Source organism: Gymnoscopelus braueri (genome assembly GCF_963280865.1).
Source record: "Gymnoscopelus braueri genome assembly, chromosome: 2".
In the NCBI taxonomy this organism is placed as follows: Eukaryota; Metazoa; Chordata; class Actinopteri; order Myctophiformes; family Myctophidae; genus Gymnoscopelus; species Gymnoscopelus braueri.
Window position 1 is genome coordinate 18,440,798 of NC_137604.1, and position 23,192 is coordinate 18,463,989.

The window sequence follows — 23,192 nt, forward strand, 5'->3', positions numbered from 1 at the left end:
ATGTTTCATATGACTGTAAAACGGACATTGATTTAATAAAACTTTTCGGAAAAAATAACATGTTTTTCTTTGTTCTGTCTTTAGATTCGATTTCCTAAAACAATTTGTGACTTTGTTTCCATAAGCGCTCTATAAATAAAGTGTATACATTTTATTTATTTATTGTATCGGTATTATTATTATTTGTGCGTGACGTCGTGCGCAAACGTGAGCTCGCGACGTGCGCGCGCACGCCACACACGTCAGTAGCTTGTTGTCTTCCTTCACCTCCTCCATGCATGTTTTGGTCCCAACCGTCAACTTAGTGACAGCGCCTGAAACGAAACAACAACATATGTCATATGACAAAATACAACTTCAAAAATACAAAGACATGCCATCAGATTCCGTCACTTAAACGCAGAGAAAGGTACAAGAAAAGAGCCGCCTTTCTTCGGACAACGAGTAAAGAAAAACTGGGATAGCGGCCACTTTAAGTTAGCTAGTAGGCTAACGGCGTAGATGTTCGTCGCTGTTGTCATTTAGCCCATTTTTTTGGTCCCCCAGACCCCCCCAGGAAGAAGCAGTGTGAGTGGGGGGGCTTCGCCAGAAGAGGATGAACTGGCTCTTCCCCCTGTCGTCCAAAGGCTCCGGTCCTCTCCCACCTCCTCTCAGCAGCCTCCAGCAGCAACGACAGCGGCAGATAGACTCCCTCAAAGCGGCTCACCCCAGGTACCTTGACACGCCGCTGGGGGCTGGAAGGAAGTGCACGAGTTAGCCTAGCCCCCGTTTGGGAGCCTCGCTCTCCGCGATGGCTCCCGAGATGAGGGTCCCGCTGCCTCGGGTCCTGGCAGAGGTAGGGTCCGTCCAAATGCAGTGAAGATCACCTTTTTCGCAACATCGTATGCAGAAAGTAAAGGGAGCCCGAGACACCTACAGATGTTTGCAATTTCGCCGGAAAGTAAAATTTAACCGACGGGGTTGAAAAAAACGTTTAAATCGCTTATTTAGTCAGCCTATGCCAATGTTTTCCCATTCTACCCGGGTGAACCCCGACGGCTGGTGCAAGTACTGCTCCCCATTCGGCTACAATGGGAAAACATGACACTGGCTGACTAAATAAGCGATTTAAACTGTTTTTTCAACCCCGTTGGTTAAATTTTACTTTCCGGCGAAATTGCAAACATCTCTAGGTTTCCGGGACTACCTTTACTTTTTGGATACGATGTTGCTAAAGAGGTGATCTTCACTGCATTTGGACGGACTCTACCTCTGCCGGGACCCGAGACAGCGGGACCTCATCTCGCTATCGTGGAGAGTGAGGTTCCAAACGGGGCTAGAGTTAGCCTAGCTGTTATTAGCCTAGCATTGGATACATGTATACTGTTGCCCCCCGGCCAGTGGCTTTATTTTGTGACTGGGTACGTGGTCACTTGGCATGGATGAGGTTGGCTTAAGATTTTGCTCGAGGAACAGAGCATTTCTAAAAGCGTGTGGAACGCTTCTTTTCGACAAGCGACACCGTCGGAACTAAATCAGGCTTAATAGATCCTTGTAGCATCTATTTTTAGGTCTTTCATGTCTTGTGATCCCTTTGGCGTGTCTTGTCTCTTGGCGCATTAATTCATGTGGGTCATTAACAGAAGTAAACAACAACAGCATCGGTACACAGATTAAAGTATTATACGTTAGGTGTTTCCAGCTTCACAGGTAGCTTTAGCACAGAAAGAAAGTCTAAACCACTTTGATATAATCTACACACTGTTGCTATAATCAAATATGATATCATCTATTCTACACTGTTGCCAGTCCAATGATATATTCATATATGTAATAAAATCTACACTGTTGCTAGTCAAATATGACATATTTGATATAAGCTAATATATAAGTCAAATATATATATGGTATACTCTACTGTTGCTAGTTGCTAGTCATCAAATATTATATATATATATATATATATATATATATATATATATATATATATATATATTAATATTATATAAATATAATATTAATTATATTTATATTTGAAAAAAAATCTGTGATATGTGTGTGAGGAAAATGTGTTTCCCTCACAGCCTGCACGAAAACCCGGGACCCCTGAATAATCGACACAACATTTTCCCACAGACACCAGGCATAGCAGGCATAGCAGGCATATTGGTACACAAACTACCATACGCAAGCCATGACATTTGTGGCATGTGATCACAGAAGGAACAAACAAATCACATGCTTTATCTAGGTTGAAGCTAATAGTGTGAGATGTCTGTGACGACATGGGCAAAGTCTAGTCCAAGTATGTCAACACGACATGTACTAAATGCTGCACAATAATGTTTCAGAGCTTTGGAACACTTTATAATGGTCATTACCTAAAACTTTAAGCAGATGTGTTTATAGTGATGTTGTTGGAACTGTGGCAGAACCGGTTGTATAGCTAGCTACCTGGAGTCCTGGACATGATATAGCCTAAAGGGCTAGTGTTCACACAAAGCATGATAACTGCAAAGAGATAACTAAAACATACTACATAGCACAAAAAGTTTGGAAATCTGTGTTTGATAGATTATTTCTCTATTGTAACAATGTTTCGTGGCAATAACTTTTATACCGTTGGAAAAGCCTGTTTATTTCCTTTAAAAATGTTGCCCTATTATTTGTAAGGATTGGAACATGCATTTTTAGGATGAGCAGCACAGCTGAGTATGTGGGCTGGGCCCATGAAAAATGTGACATCCTATAGAGAGAGAGAGAGACACAGTCTCCCCAGTGTCTAACTCAATTGGATGGCAGTCCACACACCACTCCACAACTATAATGATATTGTTTGGATCAATTTCAGAGCGATTTTATGAAAGTTAGAAACACTTGACAGTCAATCAAACCCATCAGAAGGACATCTGGGATGCAATCGGTCTCACTCACCCTCGGAATCACATGAGTGAATTGTATTATGAAATGGAGATGAGGAGACGATTATGAATAGCTAACGCTAGCTCAGGTATAGATAATTGTCTCACCTCCTTTATTCCAGCACCTCAGAGGCGGAGATCTCATCTCACTCTCGCTCTCTGCCTCCGTGTGTGCACTCCCAATGCAGCACAGCGCAAATGTCATAAACATAATCGTTCTTCGGTGATGATCACATAGTTATCGATATCGTTATAGTTATTGTGCTTGGTATGAACGGCCCTCAAGTCCAAATATTGCCAATCAATTTTATCTGCTGTGTGTCTGTGCTTTGTGATTTAACCCAGAAGTAGCAGTCTGATTCCCTCATTATATAGGGAAAATCTCTCAAAATCTCACTTTTCGCACATATTGATTGATTGAGGTTTTTATCAACAAAAAAATGCATATCTCACACATATCTGTGCTCAGCTGAGCACATTTTGTCATGCCGTCAGTCTAGCATACATATGTATGCACCATTTAGTGTTCCAAAAGGTTGATTTGGGAATGATAAGTAATAAATCTGCCTTTTCCTCTCTCTCTCCTCTCTCTCATCTCTCTCTCTCTCTCTGCAGCCTAGCAGAGATCCAGAAGGATGTGGAGTATAGGATACCATTCACAGTCAACAACTCCACCATTAGCCTCAATGTGTGAGTATGCTTTCAGATCTCATTCCTGTCTTCTAATACTGGCCTTCTAGCCCAGTTCACCTGTAAGTTCACTATTGGTGCCTTTCCATTGTACAGAACTAGTTCAGCTCTACTCAACATGACTCGCTTCTTTCAGCAAAAATGTTTTATTTAGCACGAAAATAGAAAATACACTAGTATAAAGCCCTGAGGGACTCCGGTCAACTATATAAGGTTAACGCTAATGCTGTCTGGAAATAATCTCTATTTAACCTGTACAGTTCAACAAAAAACTGGGTCTGCAGTCGCTCAATATCGATTCATTTATAGCGGCTAGTTTAAAAGTGTGTTAACAGTATTCAGGAGCTTCCATGCCATATAAGGGAGCCCATCCTGATACAATTGCGAAATGACTCTAGTGATGACACTCGTGACTCCGTAATAACAGTAAACAGTGACAGGAGCAAGTAGTGGGCTCACTTTCCAGTATTACATGCATGACAGTAAATCAGTCATAAACAGAGCTGGGCATTTCCAATTCTGGAAATCCACAGACTAAAATATAAGAGCCTGCTTTTTATATTTCATTTGTACTGTGGGATTGATTATGATCTCTGAGACATACCGTGTTCTCTCTCTGATGTCCTTAACAATCATCCTATTCCATGTTCTCCTCTCTGTCTCCCTGTTTTTTTCTCTCCATTTCTTCCTCTCCTTCCTTCCCTCCCTCTCTCTCTGGTCCTCTCTGCCATTCCTCTTTGCTCATTCTTTTCATTTCTCTCCCCATTACTGCTTTCTTCACTCTATCCCTCTCTCCTCTTCTGGTTTCACACTATCTCTCCTTCTCCTGCCATCTTGCTTTTCTCCTTTCTTCCTTCCTTGCCACCCTTCTCTCCCCTGTCTCTCCACCCCTCCCTCCTGTAGTCTGCTGCCTCCTCAGTTCCCTCAGGAGAAGCCGGTGGTCAGCGTCTACCCTCCTGTCGGCCATCATCTAGTGGACAGCAACAATGGCACCATGGTTACAAGCCCCGTCATCACTAATGTAAAGACAGCGCCCAACCCATGGCAGATTTTAGGGGCCGATACCTTTCCCAATTTTGAGTTTTAGAGACCTAATTACTGATGTTTTGACCAATATATTTGTAATTTGTCAAGAAAAAAAACAATAGGAAAAAAAGGAGATAAAGTTTGAGGGTTAAAGTGTTTGCACAGTGTGAGAAACCCTATGTTATAATGTTCGAGGAAGGCATAAATAAAACGACTAAAAGAAAGAAAATGGATCTCCATCTCTGGTCGTAGTCAGCATGTTTAGTTTTACCTGCAGTTTTTTGTTGTTTGTTGTATTCTTTTTTGCTCATTGAGATATGTGTGTGTGTGTGTTTTTTGTAGTTCGGGATGCACTCAGACTTGGGTAAGGTCATCCAGAGTCTGTTGGATGAGTTCTGGAAGAGTCCGCCTGCCCTGACGTCTAGTGGCCCCACTGGGTTCCCATAGTGAGTACATTCTCATGTCATATATTCCAAAGAAGTGGACTTCGGTGGGTAGCAGTCAGTGTGTACATACTATACATCCTTCCACTTGTGCGTGAATTCAGTATTTATCATATTATCACCAGTTCAAGTGAAATAATGAAACCCATGTTCATTTCTGCCGCATCATGATGAGCTGTAAGAATACGGCTGTAGCATTTGTCATGGCAGCTCCTGATTTGATTCACTAGAAAACCAATATTTCTATCTTAGCAAATTAACTTACTGTGTCCCTTCCATCCCAGCAGTATGTACAAACCATCAGGCATGCCACCGTACCCGGCACAAGGCTTCCACTATGGTCCTCGGCCCGGTCAGTCACCAGGCCCAGCTCCGATGCCTCATCCCGGGGTAGACACTACGTACTGCCCTCCTAGAGCGCCAGCACCATATGGCCTGATAAGTGACCTACCACTGCCTGTGCCCATGGTAGACTCACAGGTAGGCTGATGAATGTCACACACACACACACACACACACACACACACACACACACACACACACACACACACACACACACACACACACACACACACACACACACACACACACACACACGCTAGAGCTTTAATGGGACCTGAAAAGTTTAGCCCAACTGGGACCGAACCTGTCAATGTTCTGTCTGAACTTTTATTAAGCCCGAAACCGATTACAGTCCGACAGCAGCAGCCTTTTTTCTCCTCATTAAATCTTATATTGTACTGTACCTGCATCTAGGAATGGTTACTCATCAAGAACAGGAGTCATTCCATGTTTTGTCCAACTAGCAGTGTTACGCTCATTCTATTTTTCAAAGTGACCGTTGGCAGTTCTCAGATTAACACATTAATTAGTTAGGCAAGCGCTTCATTCTAATGTGGGATGCACACTCAAATGTGCAGAGGAGGTTCATTGCTGGTAGTGACAGCTGAACTACATTTCCTCTGTAAAAAGCCACAATCCTTTTGGATCAACTTGTGTCCAATGTTGCTGGCCGCCACAGAATCTGTAATTTTAACATCAAAACTTAGTAGCACGTAAAGGTGGAAACCATTGACCGGTAAAATGTTTAATTGGCCGGTAATTATAAACACAACCGTGTGCTGCAGTTATAGAATAGCCTATTCGTTGTACGATGGTGTCGCGCGTTGAAAATATCAGAGCTACAAGCTCACAGCACGTCGCAACGTGCCGCGTTGTGAGCTTGTATGTCTGCTATTTTTGATACGCCACAACACAGCTGAGAGACACAGCTGTGTCTCCTCCTAATCAGCGCTGAGTAGGGTGGTTCGCTCGGGTGTTGATAAACAGAACCGGTATTTTCCGAGGTGATCTGAACCTGAATCTGAACCAAACCGGACCCAATTGTCGATAAAGGGACCCGTCCAGAACACGTGTGGGTCGTGGATATTATGCAAGTACAGTGACTGTCTGTCTGCAATGGATACAGTGGTGAAAGTTGGTGAAAGCAACTATAGAGGCAAGTAATCAACCTCAACCTAAAGCCCAAAATATATATTAATTTGTTTATACTGTGTGACGGTGTTGCGCAGGGAAAGGCTGTGGCGCAGGGTAATTAGGACTCGCCCCAAAACACCCTCGCTCCCATTTTTCAGGCGGACCAGCGATTCTTGTATTATTGTATTTGTTTTACTGAGGATAAGGGTAGAAATAGGTTTAGGATTAGGTATAGTTTTACTGAGGTTAAGATTAGGAATAAGGTAAGGTTTAGGCATAGTTTACTGATATGTTTAGGAATAACAGGCGAATACCGCCGGATTTTCCCCAGGGCGACTGTGTTTTGGGGCGAGCGGGCGTTTTGATATTCGTCACGCAGCAGTTCACTCATGCCCACTTTATTCATTTCATTTTTGTCAAGCGACATCTCTGCATGATATAGACTATAGTAGATCATATCATTTAGTTAACAGATTGCATCTGTGATAAAGTGGAAAGAAGCGCAGCTCTAACGTAACGAGGTGTAATGATCAGTTAAGGTGCATGTATGCAGAGCAAACACGCATGTGACGTTAATTATAATATGGCCGGTAAATTTATTCTTTGGCCGGTAAAATATAATCCTGCCGGCCATGGTGGCCGGCGCAAAAAATGCCTAAACAAAAGGCTTTGATTGGAAACCGTAGTCGATAGAGAGACATCTAGCAAACCAGTAATGGAAAACATTTCCAGAAAGACAGATGACTGTTTAATGTTATTTGGACACTGTTCACCTTGTAGGCTGACTGTCTACTGTATAATGAGACTGCTGCTTGGCTTTGCTGCACAGCGGCTACTGATATCGGCTGCACTACACTGCAGTATGCTTTGTGATGTAAAAGGCTCCTAATACAAATGTATGAATATAAAGGCCAAACCTGACATGAGCCGTGAAATAATATGTCAGGAATAAAGACCGACCGAGCCCGAACTCGGCAGGTTCGGGCAGAGATCTTTAGCTCTTAACACACACGCGCGCACACGCGCACACACACACACACACACACACACATACACATACACATACACATACACACACACACACAAACACCGCTCTATCAGTGCACTGCCATGCAGTGTTGTCTATTCGATGGCATTTAAATACTGACGTTTTTATAGTGGTTCCACAAGCAAGCCAGTGTTTTCTATGTGGTTTCAGAGAGTGGTGAGGTTCTGTAAATGCATTGTGAATCCCCGCTGATATTAAAAAACAAATGTTCTTCCAAAAGCATGTACTCCACTACTTTAACTCAAGTACAAATGTGACTTTCAAGGAGTAATATTTGACTAGAGGTGTGTATACTTTGACTAATGGGGTTGTGTACTGGGCTGGCAACAAGGCAGAGTTTCACTTTTAGTTGTGTCGGAGGATCATTTCTGAGAAATTGCCTGATTACATGCCAGATGTTTCTACCACCCCTTAGACAAAAAACACAAATTGAAACATGTCTAAGAAATGTGTGTGTTTCTTAGAAATGTTTCAGTTACAAAATCGTGGGATAGAAAATGTAGGGGAAAAAAAATAAATGTTTCAATTTAACAATGTTATTACTGTGCTTCACAATGACGATACATGAGGGATGTTAAAGTTACAGGGTAACAGGAGTTGAACTGGTATAACGTTGACAACACACAGGCAGAGATAGTGGATGAAAGCAAGGACTTGTTTAGAAATGGTCAGGAAAATTAGTTATGAGATTGTGCAACTTGTTTAACATTTGTTGACTACCTCTAAACAGTCATGGCCTCAAGCCTCCCCTGTGACCCATGGTGCTGTTAAATATAGAGTAAATTGCAACATAATCAACAATTTGATGTCTCTTCTGCTTATTTTGAAAACAACGGTTTGAAGGATTTCAGCAGTGAAGGATTAAATTGTCTAAAACAGTGCAGATGCAGCCCAAGGATATCGTCTTGGTCTGTGTTGTACTAAATGGAAAACATTTTGGTCACAGCTACACAACTTTATTGTAACGTCAGCTCACCAACATGGAACATTGTGCAATTAATGTCCATATATGTGCTATTAATGTCCATATAGGCTCAAAGGAGAAACGCCCCATTCTTCAGTTAAAGCCTGGAGCATAGGAAAAACAATACTTCAGCCGATACAATTCTTTTGTCTTGCCAATGCTGACACACTTGAATGTGGCCCCAGTACCAGGATATAGCCTAACGTACAGCTCCATCTGGTGGACAATTTAATAGTGTATATACTGTACCTAGATATAGAAGAAAGGTCAATAAATGAAGCTCATCTGTCAAAAGTTTATCATGGAATGCTGCTTTGCCCAGCGCCAGTGGGTCAAAATGCAGTGTTGAAGTGAGACCATTTAATTTTGTAAAAGTGTGTAAAACGTCTCTCTGCCAGTGTGATGACATCTACCTGACACATTGCTCCACAAGTGGTCCAGTGTTCATCGGTAGAGGTTTAATGTGTCTGTCTGTCTGTCTTTCTTTCTCTCTGACTCTCCCAGGCTGGGCTAAATGGACACATGTACAAGATGCCAGAGATTCCAGAGTCTTTTCCTGAACTCTCTGAAATAAGGTAGACCCATACACTGTAAAATGGACCCTTATTATGGGACCATTTGGTTCCATTTTTACACTACAGAGTTACACTAACACTCAGCGTTTTCCTCGTACATCTGCTATTTTGGAAACACAAATCTTCCCTTCTGGGGGTCCCTGGCACAAAACATTTTCAGATGGGGGTCTGCGGCCAAATACACATCAATTTGGTGGTCCTTGGCACGGAAAAGTTTGAGAACTACTGACAAAGAAAACCTTCTGCACATAAACTCTGGCCTTTGCTCTGAACCTGCCTTTCGTCTGTTGGTTTGTCCCCAGTGTGTCCCAGCTGAAGGACATGTCTGAGCAGGAGAATATGCTGCTGGACTGCTTCATGAGCCTGCCACAGCTCAAACAGGTGACCAGTGACAAAGAAGAACTGGTTACCAGTATAGTGGCCATGGCCAGTGAGTACCCTTCCCCGCTTTTGACACAGATCATTCACTTGACAAATGGCATTGATAATACATAGAATAAATAACAAAAATGAAAAGTCATAACGCGTGAATGTCAGCGTACGCATTGGTAACATGAGGTAATCCAGGTGCATGTTAGCTCGAATGGACTTGAACAATAGAGCATTTCTGACGAGAGCAAGGCAGTATGTTGAACAGGCTCTGCATGGATAAATGGTCCTCAGTGTGCGTCAGACATCCGTTTGTCAGAAAGTAGACAGAAGTAGAGAGAGTTTCCCTAAAGGCCTTTTCACCCCTTTCCGTTCCTCTCAGAGAAGAACCTGCATATGGAACCACAGTTGGAGGAGAAAAGGCAGGAAATGCTGTACAAGGTCAGTGTAGAGCATTTAATCTCCACCACACTTGAGCACACACCCAACACATGAGCCTGTACTGCAGTGTGACCGCTGTTGTGTTGTGTTCACAGTACGAGCTGCTCACCCAGATGAAGTCTGCCTTTGAGACGAAGATGCAGAGACAGCATGAGTTGAGCGAGGTAAGAGCGCCTAAATATGTTGGGTCCATCTGGTATTTTCGGCACGCAACACCGTCATACGATAATAGGTTAACTACCATTCCTGCCTTTTGACTCCGTAGAGCACATGGTGTTGTTGTTGATGCAGTCGATCCAGGACTTTACACTGGTTTCACCTCTGCTCGTCTGCTGTGCCTCCGGTCTGGCTAAGTCACTCCAACAAACACAATTGGCCATGTTTGCGGGAAGGAAGCCAGACACGGACAGTGTTCTCTTTCACTAGCGGCTCCTACAGCTTGCCCTGTCCTGTGGGAAGGTGAACTGAGGTCTTATCGCATTTTTCCCAAACAAAACAAAGCAAAGCAAAATGTCAAACTGTGGCTCAGGCTGTGGCTCAGGCTCACACAATCGGGCCTCCTTTTCCCCTCACCCCAACATCCCTCTGTAAAAAAACTCATTTTTGATAAACAAATTGGTTCCGTCATCAAATCCAGCTTTCAGCTACGATTAATTGCCAAGGTGAAAGCATTTCTCCCTGCCAAACACCTCGAGATGCTTATCCATGCCTTCATTTCATCCAGGCTGGACTATTGTAATGCACTTTATTCCGGTATTGACCAATCGGTTCTCAGGCACCTGCATCTAGTTTAGAATGCTGCTGTGCGCCTCCTCACAGGCACCAAAAAACGTGATCATATCTCCCCAGTCCTGGCCTCACTCCATTGGCTCCCTGCCAAATTTATAATTGATTTTACATTTTTAATAACTGCTTTTAAATCTCAATGGGATGGCCCCCTCTTATTTAGCTGAGCTTGTTGTACACTACAACCCACCTAGAGCCCTAAGCTCACCTCTCTCTACCGACTCCCACAGCAACCGCCCAACTGCTTTCGCCGTGGTTGCCCCCAGGCTCTGGAACGATCTCCCCCTTTGCATCAGATCCGCCCAGTCCATTGAGTCCCTACCCAAGACTCACTTTTTTGACTTGGCTTTTAACCAAAATTGAGTTTTAACTTTGATTTGTTTTTAATTGTTTGTGATTTTATTGTATTTTGACTGCATTTTGTACTTGTTTTGTTCTCTTGACCTGTACAGCACTTTGGTCGGCGACAGTCGTTTTAAAATGTGCTATATAAATTGATTTGATTTGAAAGAGTATAAAAATGACACACGATGCCTCCCTGCTTGGCACTCAGCAGTAGCGTCAAGGTTTGGATTGGTGGGAAGTCCCTGCGACATACTAGTGTCATATCCAGGGGCTTTGCTTGTACATCAAGCCGCCTCACGCTGCAGAAACAGGAGATGGGCTCCTTCCTTATGGGTCACATGGCTTTGATTGATTGATTGATGTAGTTTATTTAGAAAGACATGAGAATAGTACATGACAGTACATAACAGTACATGGAAGTACAAATTCACAATACAAGGTCTACTAAACTGGAAACCCTCATTAAGCATAACGCTTGTTTAAGATGAGAACCCCATGCACACAAATCATGATGAAATATAAGAGGTAGGCAGATATACACACTATTATACAAAATCTCATACAATCAGCTTTCAGGTTACTGGTATGACGAGAGAAAAAAAAATATATATATATATATATATATACAAAAGAGGAAAATGAAGGAGGGGGGGGGTAGGGGGGGGTAGGTTAAGACTTAGACAGGGGCCATTTTCGAATTGCAGCCTCCTGAAGGTGTATCTTTAGGGCAGTTTTGAAAGTGAGTAGGGTTTTACACTCCTTTACTCCTTTTGGTAGGGCATTCCACATTTTTGATGAATAGCATGAGAACGAGTTCATACCCTTAGTTGAGCCAAATCTGGGTTGAACATGATCAGTGGAGCTGCCTCTGGTGTTATGATCATGGACTTCATTAACATTTTGGAAGTATTTTGACAAATACAGGGGGATCCCAATGTTGTGGTGTATCTTGAAGACCAGGCCCATAGCAAGTTGCTGTACTCTGTCCTCAACCCTAAGCCATCCAATCCTAGCAAAATGAGCAGGGGTTAGATGGGTTCTGTGATTGAGGCCAAGAAGTAGCCTTACAAGTTTGTTTTGGGATGTTTGGAGCCTTGTTTTTAAGGCCTTGGAGGTGTTGTGATACCATGAAGTGCATGCATAATCATATTCATAATGACCTCATAATGGCTCAGGAACCTTCAAGGCTACTTAATGTTATATGTTGGCCATCATATCTACATTGACATTTTGTACATATCCTTCCAATGGCAATAATTAAGGCCTTTCTGGCGGCTTCCATACAAAATGTAGTCTGTGTGGGTCCAAATATTGTGTAATGTAGAGCTTCTTCAGGTGTAGTTTTAAACATACCGATAATCGTTAGTTCATTTGATTCTAAGTAACTATAGTTTTGAAACTGAGAGCTGCCAGTGTTACTAATCAGCTCTGATAGTATAATGTCCGAGTTAGCAACAGTAAGTAAGGGCGGCGGCATGGGTTGAACCCCTGCCCACTAACGTGTGTCTCCTGTATGTTTGTGGTCCTGTGTGTGTCAGGGTTGCAGTCTGAGTGCGCTTCAGGCCCGTTTAAAGGTGGCAGCCCACCAGGCGGAGGAAGAAGCAGAGGAGACGGCTGAGACCTTCCTGGAGGGACGCACAGAAATAGAGGACTTCCTGGCCAGCTTCATGGAGAAGAGAACGGTAACGGAGGCTTTGACTTTGACCTCTTTCTTGATAATAATAACATGTAAAATACATACATTGTCACACCATTATCAAAACGATAAAATGCAAAAAATCTGCGGCTTATTTTCATCGCACGTGCGCGCGCGCGCGTGTGTGTGTGTGTGTGTGTGTGTGTGTGTGTGTGTGTGTGTGTGTGTGGGGGCTCAAGTCCAGGCACCCAATGGTGCAAAAAGTGTGCTTGTGCATGTCTGTCCAAGCACCCATAGGTCCGGTGCAAGAAAATGTAGGGGGTAGATGCCTGAAGACAGAGAGAGATATTTCAAACAATTATTTAACACATTCTATACCAGTGGTTCCCAAACGTTTTAGCTTGAGACCCAAAAAATACATTTTGATGTCTCCCTGGGACCCAAGCTAGTGAAAGAAATAATAGCTGCTGTACAAGCTCTTAGATAAGGTATTTTCTTTTTAATTGATGAAATTCTTTTGAAAGATGTTTGAATTCCTTTTTTAGAATATTTTGAAATAATTAAACAAAATATAGGAATCATTTGTCTGAGAGGAACAAGTATCTCTTTCTGTCTACTTGGTCTGTGTCTCAGGTGGGCTGTGGGCAGTTCAGAAACCTGCCGTGACATCATCAAACGTGTTTATGCAAGAAAAATTGCCTCTATTTCAGCGTGCTAACTTTCAAAGGAAAATAGATCAAGGAAGTGACATCTACATAATTTTCTCTAACCAGCAATTCTAGCTGGCAGATTCGTCACACTGGGTGGCAAACTGCAGCCAGAAGTTCGATGGAATGAATTGTAGTCGATGCGAGCCCAGTGGCTCCGCTTATGAAAAAACACTATTTCTAGACGACCGCAACCTTTTGTAAAAGATACTATAATAATAAAAGAAGACAAACAGCATCGCACTGTTTTCTGCTGTGTTGCTTTTTGATGTGCACACTGTGTTCTTCAGATACCTCACTACACTTTTATATGTATTATAAAGGCCTTTGCAGACAGGGTGCGATTCGTCAATCAGCTTTTACCACATGCGAAAAGACGCACGAATCGAACTGGGTTCGATTGGAAAAAAAACGCATCGCCGCATCGCATCGCCGCACGGTAAATTCGGAGCCAGTGTGCATGAGGTCATTGAGAACCATGTGTTCATTAAAAAAATTATATTGTACGTTTTTCCGTGCGACAAATCGCACCCTGTCTGCAAAGGCCTTAAATGTAGTATGTTTCTGACTGTGCCAAAGTATGTGTTATCGCGAGACTGTCCTTCATTGCCAGCCGGACAACTAAATCTCGCCATACTACAGAGACAAAAATGATACCTGGTGCTGTTTAGATGCCTCAATAACATTACGTAGTGTGCACATCGAAAAGCCAGTAATATGTTGTCTTTTTACATTCCTTAACCTACTTTATGACAAAGGTTGCAATCGTTCAGAAAGTGTTTGTTCATAAGCTGGTCCAGCTGGCTCTCATTGACCGATCGCAATGCATTTCGAACTTTCGTTTCGAGTTTGGCACCCATGTGCATCGATGGCGCATGGCCGGCGTCGAGCGCTTCCATTCCTCCTTAATCAAGTTCCTTGGAACTTTCCAGTAAAAGAAAGGCTGTCGTTTCTTTTAGCGTGGAATCCCCATCGATGATGTCATAGGTAGGCAGGTTTCTGAACTGTCCATAGCGCACCTCTGAGCCACAGAGCGAGTGGACAGAAATGGTGCCATCTTATAATGAGCTTTACTGAGAACCAATTATATGATGATAAGGTTGAAAACAAAACTGTGTGGTTGACGAGACATTTGAATTTCAACCGTTTTTTGTGCTAGTTTTAAGTCAATCCATGTTACAATGTTTTACAATAATTATTTATTACTGAGATGCAAAGCTCCAGAACATCGCTTGGGAGCAGAGTTTTCTGTTTCAAAATAAGCATCGACACCCTGCAAGACCTGAGCGTGTCAGAACGTTGTTTGATTTGCACTGGCAGATGTGGTGTTAAAGTACTTAAGCGTACATGTGGTAAACACAGGTTCTTATTAGTATATCAGTCACATTATGAGTTAAGTGCATGTCTAAGTGTAACTTCATGTGACTTTCTACAGCTTTGCCACAGCAGAAGGGCCAAAGAGGAGAAGCTACAACAGGCCATTAACACACATGGACAGTTCCCCACCAGCCACTAGAACTCAAGGTAAAACACACACGCACAGGTTTCACACACCAAATAAAAAGGGTGTAAGTGATTTTTCCCCCCTGTTATAAATAAGTGTTAAATATCTCTATCCCTATATCTGTTTTAGTTAATTGCAGTCATTTTGTTTTGGGCTATAGGGCTGGAGTTCTCTCAACCAGCAACTGGCACCCAAAAGGTTAAGAAGTTATAGAGGCAATGAGAAGCACACACAGACGAAGAGGAGGACAACTAACATGACGGTGACGATGATGATTAGACCTAAAGACTCAGTCCAATGCTGTGGCCACATTTGGGTCAAAGACCCCCCCCGCCCCCTACCCCACAGTGACGACGATGATTAGACCTAAAGACACAGTCCAATGCTGTGGCCACGTTTAGGTCAAACAACCCCCTCATACCCCCTTCCCCCTCATACCCCATCTGCACAGACAGGAGAAAACAATCAGAATGGGTCAATCTTATTTCTGGAATCCAACCGATTGCAATTCGATGTATAAATCTGACCCCGTTGGAACAGACAAAGACCCTCTCACTGCTCCACGACACTTTCAGTTTCCATTTCTATTGCAGACCCAGGCCAATAACTCTTGACACACTAATCGTGAAACTATATCTGCCCCAGAGTTGCCATGTCTCATAAACACAGACATGAACAGTCAACTCTGAGCAGGGAGTTTTACCGCCTCCAAGCCAACAGGGAACGGCGAGGAGAACAGCGTTGTCACAAGAGTTTGAACCCAGTGGAGGTGTTGACAGCAGTCAAGCTCTGTTGATGACAACGTAGGAAATGTCCCCCACTCGCCCGGGCCCAACACTTCCTAAATAGCATTATAGCGTTTCCTTCACCCTGATGATAAAGATAACTAACGACGATGGTGTTTTCTGATGCACATATGTACTTGAATTATTATTATTTTTAGAATTGTTGAATTTGGAACGGTATTGAGATGGAATGTTGTGCAGAAAGAGCTACAGAAATACTCAACCACCACAATGGATACTGTATTTATACTGTTAATAATAGGCTTTATGGTAATCAAAGACACTTTTATGTTCTTATTTAATTTGTTAGGGGAATAAAGCATTTAGAATAAACCTCTGTGTCTGTGATATATGCTCCCACACTCACACATTAAATGTGCTGTAACTGTAAAACTGTGAGAGATTCATGGAGAACTTCCCTGGGTTTTACACCAAGGTGGGTGCTTTTGCTAGTATTTCAGCAAGAATTGTCATCAGGATATAAATGGCACTCAATCTCTTTGGCAGTGCATTTATTAGATGATCATTTTACATCAATGGATATAGAACACGTATGACACCACAGGCTAATGATGTAGGACACATGGCTTTGGGCTTCAGGGATTTACAGACCATCAAATTCTGTCACGGTTGCGCTCCACAGTTGTGCTGCTTCAGTGTCGAGTCTAACGGTCCATATACACCAGGAGCCTTTATTTCGTGCGACTAATTCACATTAATTTAAACTGCTGTTTGTGTCATGAGTACATGCACCTCAAATATTACGTGGCGTCTTGCTTAATGCATGTGTAGATGCAATATGTTAGTGAATGTAAACATGGCATCAGTGTGTTCCTCTCAGGGTATTTGGCGTATTAACTCACTTGTAGCAGTAGGGGGAGGTGTTGGTTCTCAGCACGCCCTGCATCAGTGGCTCTGTTCAGCCTTGTACAGGGGGTTGATACTGATAGGCAGACCCACACCTGAAAATATTTTGTGCCAAGGACCCCCATGCAAAATTTGTGTTGCTAGAATGTTTTAAAAGAATTCCGTATTTTTAAAATTATTTCCATTTATTATTTTAAATGGCAGATCTACAAGCTCACAATGTGCCACATTGCGATGCGTTGTGAGCTTGTAGATTGGCTTTTTTCAAATAGCCAATGTATACGGGTTTGATGCTATGTTAATTCATTTTGCTGGGGACCCTCTGGACCCCCCCAACCCCACTTTGAGAACCACTGCTTTCAATCACAGCTCATGCACACAGTTACATTTCAGTATCTAAGTCTTAATTAAAACCCTAATGAGTCTGGGCTATGTTTCCACTGATCATTCACTCCTTTTCTTTGTTACCCATTTCCCTCTGACAGATTTGACAAAGAATTGTATTGACTATCATGCAGTGGTGAACAACATACTCGACTCCAGTACAGTAAGTCAGTATATAAACTTCTGGTCAAATATTACTCAACTACAAGTGAAAGATGCTCTTGACAAATTTATACTCGAGTTAAAGTACCAGAGTACTTACTTACCCAGTAATAATAATACATGCTTACAAGTATGCTTTAAAAAGTATTCAAAAGTACAAATTACATTTTATTTTATTGTTTCGGCCTGGCAAGAGAGTATGTTTTGCACCCTGTCCATGTGTCGTCCTGTCCTTCTGTCTGTGACCAGCTAATCTCCCGCAATGTTGGCCAAAGCACTAAGCAGAACCTCTACCCCGAATTTTTCAGATCAGCCTGTCATAGCGCCACCATGAGGCCGATTTTTGCAAAACAATTGTTTTAATATTGCCCTCATTTATCAACGTGGTGTAGACCAAATAATGGGCGAGATCACCGCAGTTTTCGGCATTTATCAATCTTATCGTGACTTTGACTTCAGCGCTCAGATCTCACGTCAGGTCTGAGGGCGTGTAGACTTTGGCTACACCCGTTTGTTCCATTGTAGACATGCGGAGCAGCGTCGTCTGACAGGCATCTGGACACGTGTCCATCCAAAATGTATATCTAACACACTAATAAATAATCCCTGTGAAAATATAACATTTTATAAACTCATTTAAACGAACTGCTTTAACAGTCATTCAGATAAGATTGCAGATCTGGCTGCATTGATTACGAGCCCAGCATTGGCCTTTGAAATTGAGTCTATATGGAAGTGACAGTTCATATGACTGGCCTGTAGTTTTGCTGTTTTACCCCTGCTGGTGTCAGAAATATTTGTTCTCAATGGAAGTGGGTGGGTTTGACGAAATTTAGACTTGATTTTCTTACCTTAATAAACACTGTCATAAATACTATATGCTTCCGGTCGCTAGTTTAAAGTCTCCTTTCAATCATCATGATATGCGTTTTGCTAAATTATGGTCCCATTTATTTTAAAATTGATGTAATGTAGGGTATGCTCTAGGAGGGGTGGGATGATTTGATTGACAAGCTACACAACCTGCATCAGTGGCTCTGTTAAGCCTGGCCCTTGCACAGGGGGTTGATACTGATAGGCAGACCCACACCTGAAAAGATTTTGTGCCAAGGACCCCCATGCAAGATTTGTGTTGCTAAAATGTTTTAATAGAAATCCGATTTGTTTATTTTCCCCGTCCCCTGCTCTTGATTGACAAGCTACCCAACCAATAGCATTCATTTCCGGTTGCATTAGGCCAAGAGAGAAATAGCAAGAGTCACCATCTCCGGTTTACTTCCTGTATCTGCGTGAAGTAGGTGGATGCCTTTTTAGGAGACAGGAAGCAGGTTGGAGTCTATTCATTGGAAGAGTGAACGTGAACACAACTTCTGAACCATTCTTTAGCTCCATGGTTGCTGAACTAAATATTGGACCCAATCGTCACAAGACACACAATATTTGCAAGATTTTCATACTAAAATGGCTTTTTTTAGAGACACAAATTGGGAGAAAATCTACTCTGTTATCGACCTTTCTCTATCCCAGCAACACACTCTCGCGAGATTTTGGTAAGATTTCTGAAGAATCCATCTGCAGTCTGACGGACGAGACAAAAAAGGGCTCTGTCCCTTATATTATATTGTATTACTATATTAGATTGTATGCTCTGTCCGCATAAGATATGTTCTAAAAACTGATAAACTGAGATTCTATATGTGAATATAGTACGTGAAATCATTATGGAAATTAAATAAAATCTGTGTTACAATGCTATCATTTTCCATTATTACAGTAACTGTCTTGATTGATGGTGTATGATTTGGGATTGGGAATCATGACATCATGACAACGGTCGGTTTCAGCCGTGGCATTTAGCTCCAACCAAATGTACGCTAGGATTGGCTGTATAGGATCCTTTGATAAATCTCACTTGGACGTTGGCGTAAGGGTAAATATAAGGCAAAAAATAAGCCGTTTTTTACACTCAATTGATAAATGAGGGCCAGTATCTCTATAGTCATTAGATCAACACGGATCTGTCCGATTTTCCATATTCCATCCTGATTGGCTAAGATTGGCTGCCTTGAAAGTTTGCAGGATTGGTCCGTTAATGTGTTATAACGGGCCGATTGGCATTTTTAACTATAACTGCACCGATCTACGTGAAACTTTGCATACACACTCCCTATAGGCCAAGGAAAAACATCTGCCATCTGATTTTTATAGCGCTACCAGGCAGACTTTTGTAAAACACATTTTTGGATATTACTCCTTCAGATTCAGTCCAAATACTATACTGTGTACCGCAAATCGGTACACAGTATCTCTATAGTCATGTGATCCTGACGGATCTGTCCGATATTTCATATTCCATCCTAAGTGGCTAACATTGGCTCCCAAAGTCTGCAGGATAGGTCCGTTTTGAACAAAATGCCTCAAATCATGAACGCAGCGTGCAATTTTCGTGAGATTGTGCACGCACATTCCCACTAGGCTGAGGAAGAAATAACCCCATTTTCACATCGGCCTGTTATAGCGCCACCAGCAGGTCTAATTTAGCAAAACGCCTCTGTTAGGTTCTTGATCGTAATCTTAAACCCCCTTGCTGTTAATCACACACAGATGAAGAATTTTACACGTGACACACGAGATCTCTTTTACTCGTACGAGGATTGTAAACGACCATGTATCTCACTGGACACGATCCCAACTTACAATGGCGCATCCTCCCCTCTACCAAGCACTTTATTATCACAAGACAGGAGAAAGGAGGAGACAGTGGAGTGGAATTCTACTAGCTGATAAGGACTGTCAGACATATTACACATTGGATTAATACATTGCAGGAATTCCATTAAATGAATACAAATCAAAGAAAGAACTTATATACACACATTATAATATATATCTCTGTACACAGATATTATAAACTGGTCCTAACATTCCCTCCTGTTGTTCATTTAATTAATACTTCTGAACATCAATCACATTTTTCTTGCCTTCACATTTCAAAATGAACATCATAACAGGATTTTTATTAATCAACCCAACAACTCAAACATTTGCCTCTTCGCTTCCAGTGGCCTTGGGACTAACTTTCTATGTCACTCTCAAATAGGGCTTGAAAGGAATACACACTCTCGTGTGGAGTGGAGCACTTGGGACAAATCTCGTCATCAGTCTGAGACAACGCCGCATGTCTGCACGACCTTTTCATTGACCATACACTAATGGTCTTGCTTTGCGTCACTAACATTCTTGGAATTAATGTCATCTGAAATAAAAAACACCACATGTCCTTTTTATCAGAAACGCAGACCCCTCCACTCGCAGCAGTCAAAAGGTTAAGAGTCCATCTATTCTGGACGGCCATTAACGACGCTGACTCAAACTCACGGTTTTGGGCCTCTTCATGGTCATTGTAGCATTGAGGAACAGGCTACGTCTATAGTTAATTGTCTCTACACGTAACATAAGCTTTCCCACTCCAAGATGGGGAAAGAGAGACAAACCAACCTTATTGGCACGGAATTACCAGTGAGATTGTATTCTTCTTACAACCTCCAATTCTTAGTTGATCTAAACAAACACGGGGGAGTCAGCATTAATGTCTGTTGACAATTGTGTTCGTTGATCTGACCCTTCTTCACAGAGCCAGCGTGGACATAACAAAGGTTAGGCTCCCGAGTGACATACAGGCTTAACAATGCTATTTAGGGCGTATTTCAACTGATGGTACGGTTTACACGGCAAATAGCTGCTGTTAGTTCAAAGTCATTTTCTCCCAAGGCTCACCAGCGATATTGGATTTCGAGGCATGTCACTTCTCATGACCAGTTGTGTGAAGCAGATATATTTATATGTGTGCAAACATAAACATTCACATTTTAGTCTTAGCGATTTGATTAGCGTAAAAATATACCTATATATATTTAGATTTAGACGGTGAGAAACATTTTCGTCAACACTCCTCGATTTACGAGTAACTTTAATAATACAAATATATAATACACTCATAGAAATTAAAAAAACTCACAAAAATACCAGGGGTGCAATTCTACGTGTAATAGGAATGGGGAAGGGGATTATTCTAATGGGAGTCTTCTCCAGGTTTGGGTCTGACCGTAGCGCTATCAGCTCGGCCCCACCCGCTGCTGGCTTTAGCACTCCTATTACTTAAATGTCTGATAATGTTCGAACCAATTTACAGTGGCCTTTTGTGGATCCAAATAACACGTTTCACAGCAATTGTGTTGGTGACCAGGACTCGGAATGGACCCTCTCAGCGCAGAGTTGGTCCTGGTCCTTTCGCTTGATGATCTTTATCACGGCATGCAGATCACCAGTGCTTCAGTCCCTGTAGGGAGAGAGAAAAGACTAGACAGATAATTTGCACTTTGGACTATTTTCATGTAAAGCTCCACTAATGTGATGCATTATGGCTATGGCCGTTTTGACACATCTGTACTTCAATCTAGTTTTACAGTATCATCACTTTTCAATAAGTGGAAATAATAGTCTTACATATGGCCTTTCGTTACCTTTTCATTGTCTAAAAACATGTACAAAACTGTGTAGCATAATTTTGAAAATTATAAGTGTGAAAATGCTGCTTAATTATATATTATATGTGTACCATCCCTCCTGTTTGAGATATGACCTATGGTCATGACTCAACTTCAGATCCTAAGTGTGAAATGGTCTGTGTCACTGGTGGCAGACATAACAAATAAAAACTCCCATCTGAAGCGCGACTAGGTTCCTTTGCTATCTTATCTACATAAACGTTTCCCAGGCGTAACAGTGCCTCTGCTAGTCTACTGTGCAGCAAAAAAATAAACAAAGTAGAAAATGCATCTTGGCATCATGTCTAACTTTCTAGTCTTGGGCTTTTGTGCATGCTGAGTGAGTGGCCTAGGAAGCTAGATACTTTATTGCCCGTGACCTGTAAGTGCTTTAAGAGCTTACTTGTGGTTTTCCACACATACCTCACGTGTGGGAGATGCTCCCAAAAATAAATCAACACAAGAGATAGCGTGAGACAACTGAGAAACGTGGCCTCAAAATTTGCTATTTCCCTTGAGAAATTGGCTGGACTTAACAAGCCCTTGTGGAATACTCAAATGAGTAGAAATACTTAAAAAATGTGTACAGATACTTTAAAGTTCCCAAACTGAGTAAAAATACTCTAAACTGAAAATTATTTGGGCTTCTCCTGTTCTTTCTTGGCTGGACTTCACACGCACACGCACACACACACACACTCACACACTCACACACGCACGCACAGGCAGGCTCACTCGAGCGCACACACACACTCCAGTAATCAGTCTCTGTCTCTCTGTCTCTCTCTCTCTCACGCACACATGTGAACACACACACACATGCAGACAGTCAGACAGACACACTCACTCCTCTCACACACACAGTACCTGACCCTCTCCAACGTAAGTGACGTCATTCCACATGCTTCAAACACACACAGTCTTTTCGGTACATGAAACTACACACATGCACGTATACAAGCACACACGCACGTCATAACCCATTTGTTCATACTACTGTTGCTACCCTTCACACTTTACATATAGTACATATGTATTACACCCAAACACCACATTCACTTACAATTCATGTACACTAACACCTGAACACACATGCACACTCTCTCTCTTCCTCCTTTCATGCAGAAAAATAACTTCTAGGTGGACTGTACTGCCATGTACTGTGATTCTCATGTTGTTACTAAAAAAAAAAATACATTCATCCACACACATACATACACTCTTACTCTCATTTAAACATCACTCCTTCCATGTCGTTGTGCACCACGACATGGAATTTTGAAATGTTTAAATGATTACTGCATCTATGTGGGGCAATTCATACAGATCACGAAAAAATGCACAATCCACTCTCTCATTTACACATCTTTTAGACAAAACAAAACATGTTCTTCTTACTACAAAACTCTCTCTCTCTCGCTGTCGCTCTAATGCGCACAGCCTCCTATCTTCTTCTCTTTCTCTCTTCTCTAATCTCTCTCATCATTCCAACCATCCACTGTTGTGTTTGATATACAATCAGCCACAAAATGGCCTA

General features: G+C 42.1%; 1 protein-coding gene across 2 annotated transcripts; it reads left to right on the top strand.

Moving 5' to 3' along the window:
* Positions 1-263: 263 nt before the first annotated feature.
* vps37a (VPS37A subunit of ESCRT-I) lies at positions 264-16,028 on the top strand. Of its 2 annotated transcripts, none has more exons than XM_080455812.1 (12): positions 264-711; positions 3,516-3,590; positions 4,494-4,611; positions 4,959-5,062; positions 5,344-5,539; positions 9,052-9,122; positions 9,425-9,552; positions 9,874-9,932; positions 10,028-10,096; positions 12,602-12,745; positions 14,842-14,930; positions 15,071-16,028. In XM_080455812.1, exons 1-11 carry the CDS (start codon positions 596-598, stop codon positions 14,920-14,922), a joined length of 1,161 nt encoding a protein of 386 aa, XP_080311938.1. In that variant the 5' UTR covers positions 264-595; the 3' UTR covers positions 14,923-14,930; positions 15,071-16,028. The 2 variants fall into 2 exon arrangements, with proteins under 2 accessions (XP_080311938.1, XP_080311939.1); XM_080455813.1 differs by having other exon boundaries at positions 5,347-5,539.
* The last annotated feature ends 7,164 nt before the right edge of the window (positions 16,029-23,192 follow it).

Excerpts from the sequence above, each read along its gene's own strand:
- vps37a (XM_080455812.1), top strand. The coding sequence starts at position 596 with ATGAACTGGCTCTTCCCCCTGTCGTCCAAAGGCTCCGGTCCTCTCCCA. Across the intron at positions 4,612-4,958 it reads CAAGCCCCGTCATCACTAAT|TTCGGGATGCACTCAGACTT; the intron begins GTAAAGACAGCG and ends TGTTTTTTGTAG. Across the intron at positions 5,540-9,051 it reads TGCCCATGGTAGACTCACAG|GCTGGGCTAAATGGACACAT; the intron begins GTAGGCTGATGA and ends TGACTCTCCCAG.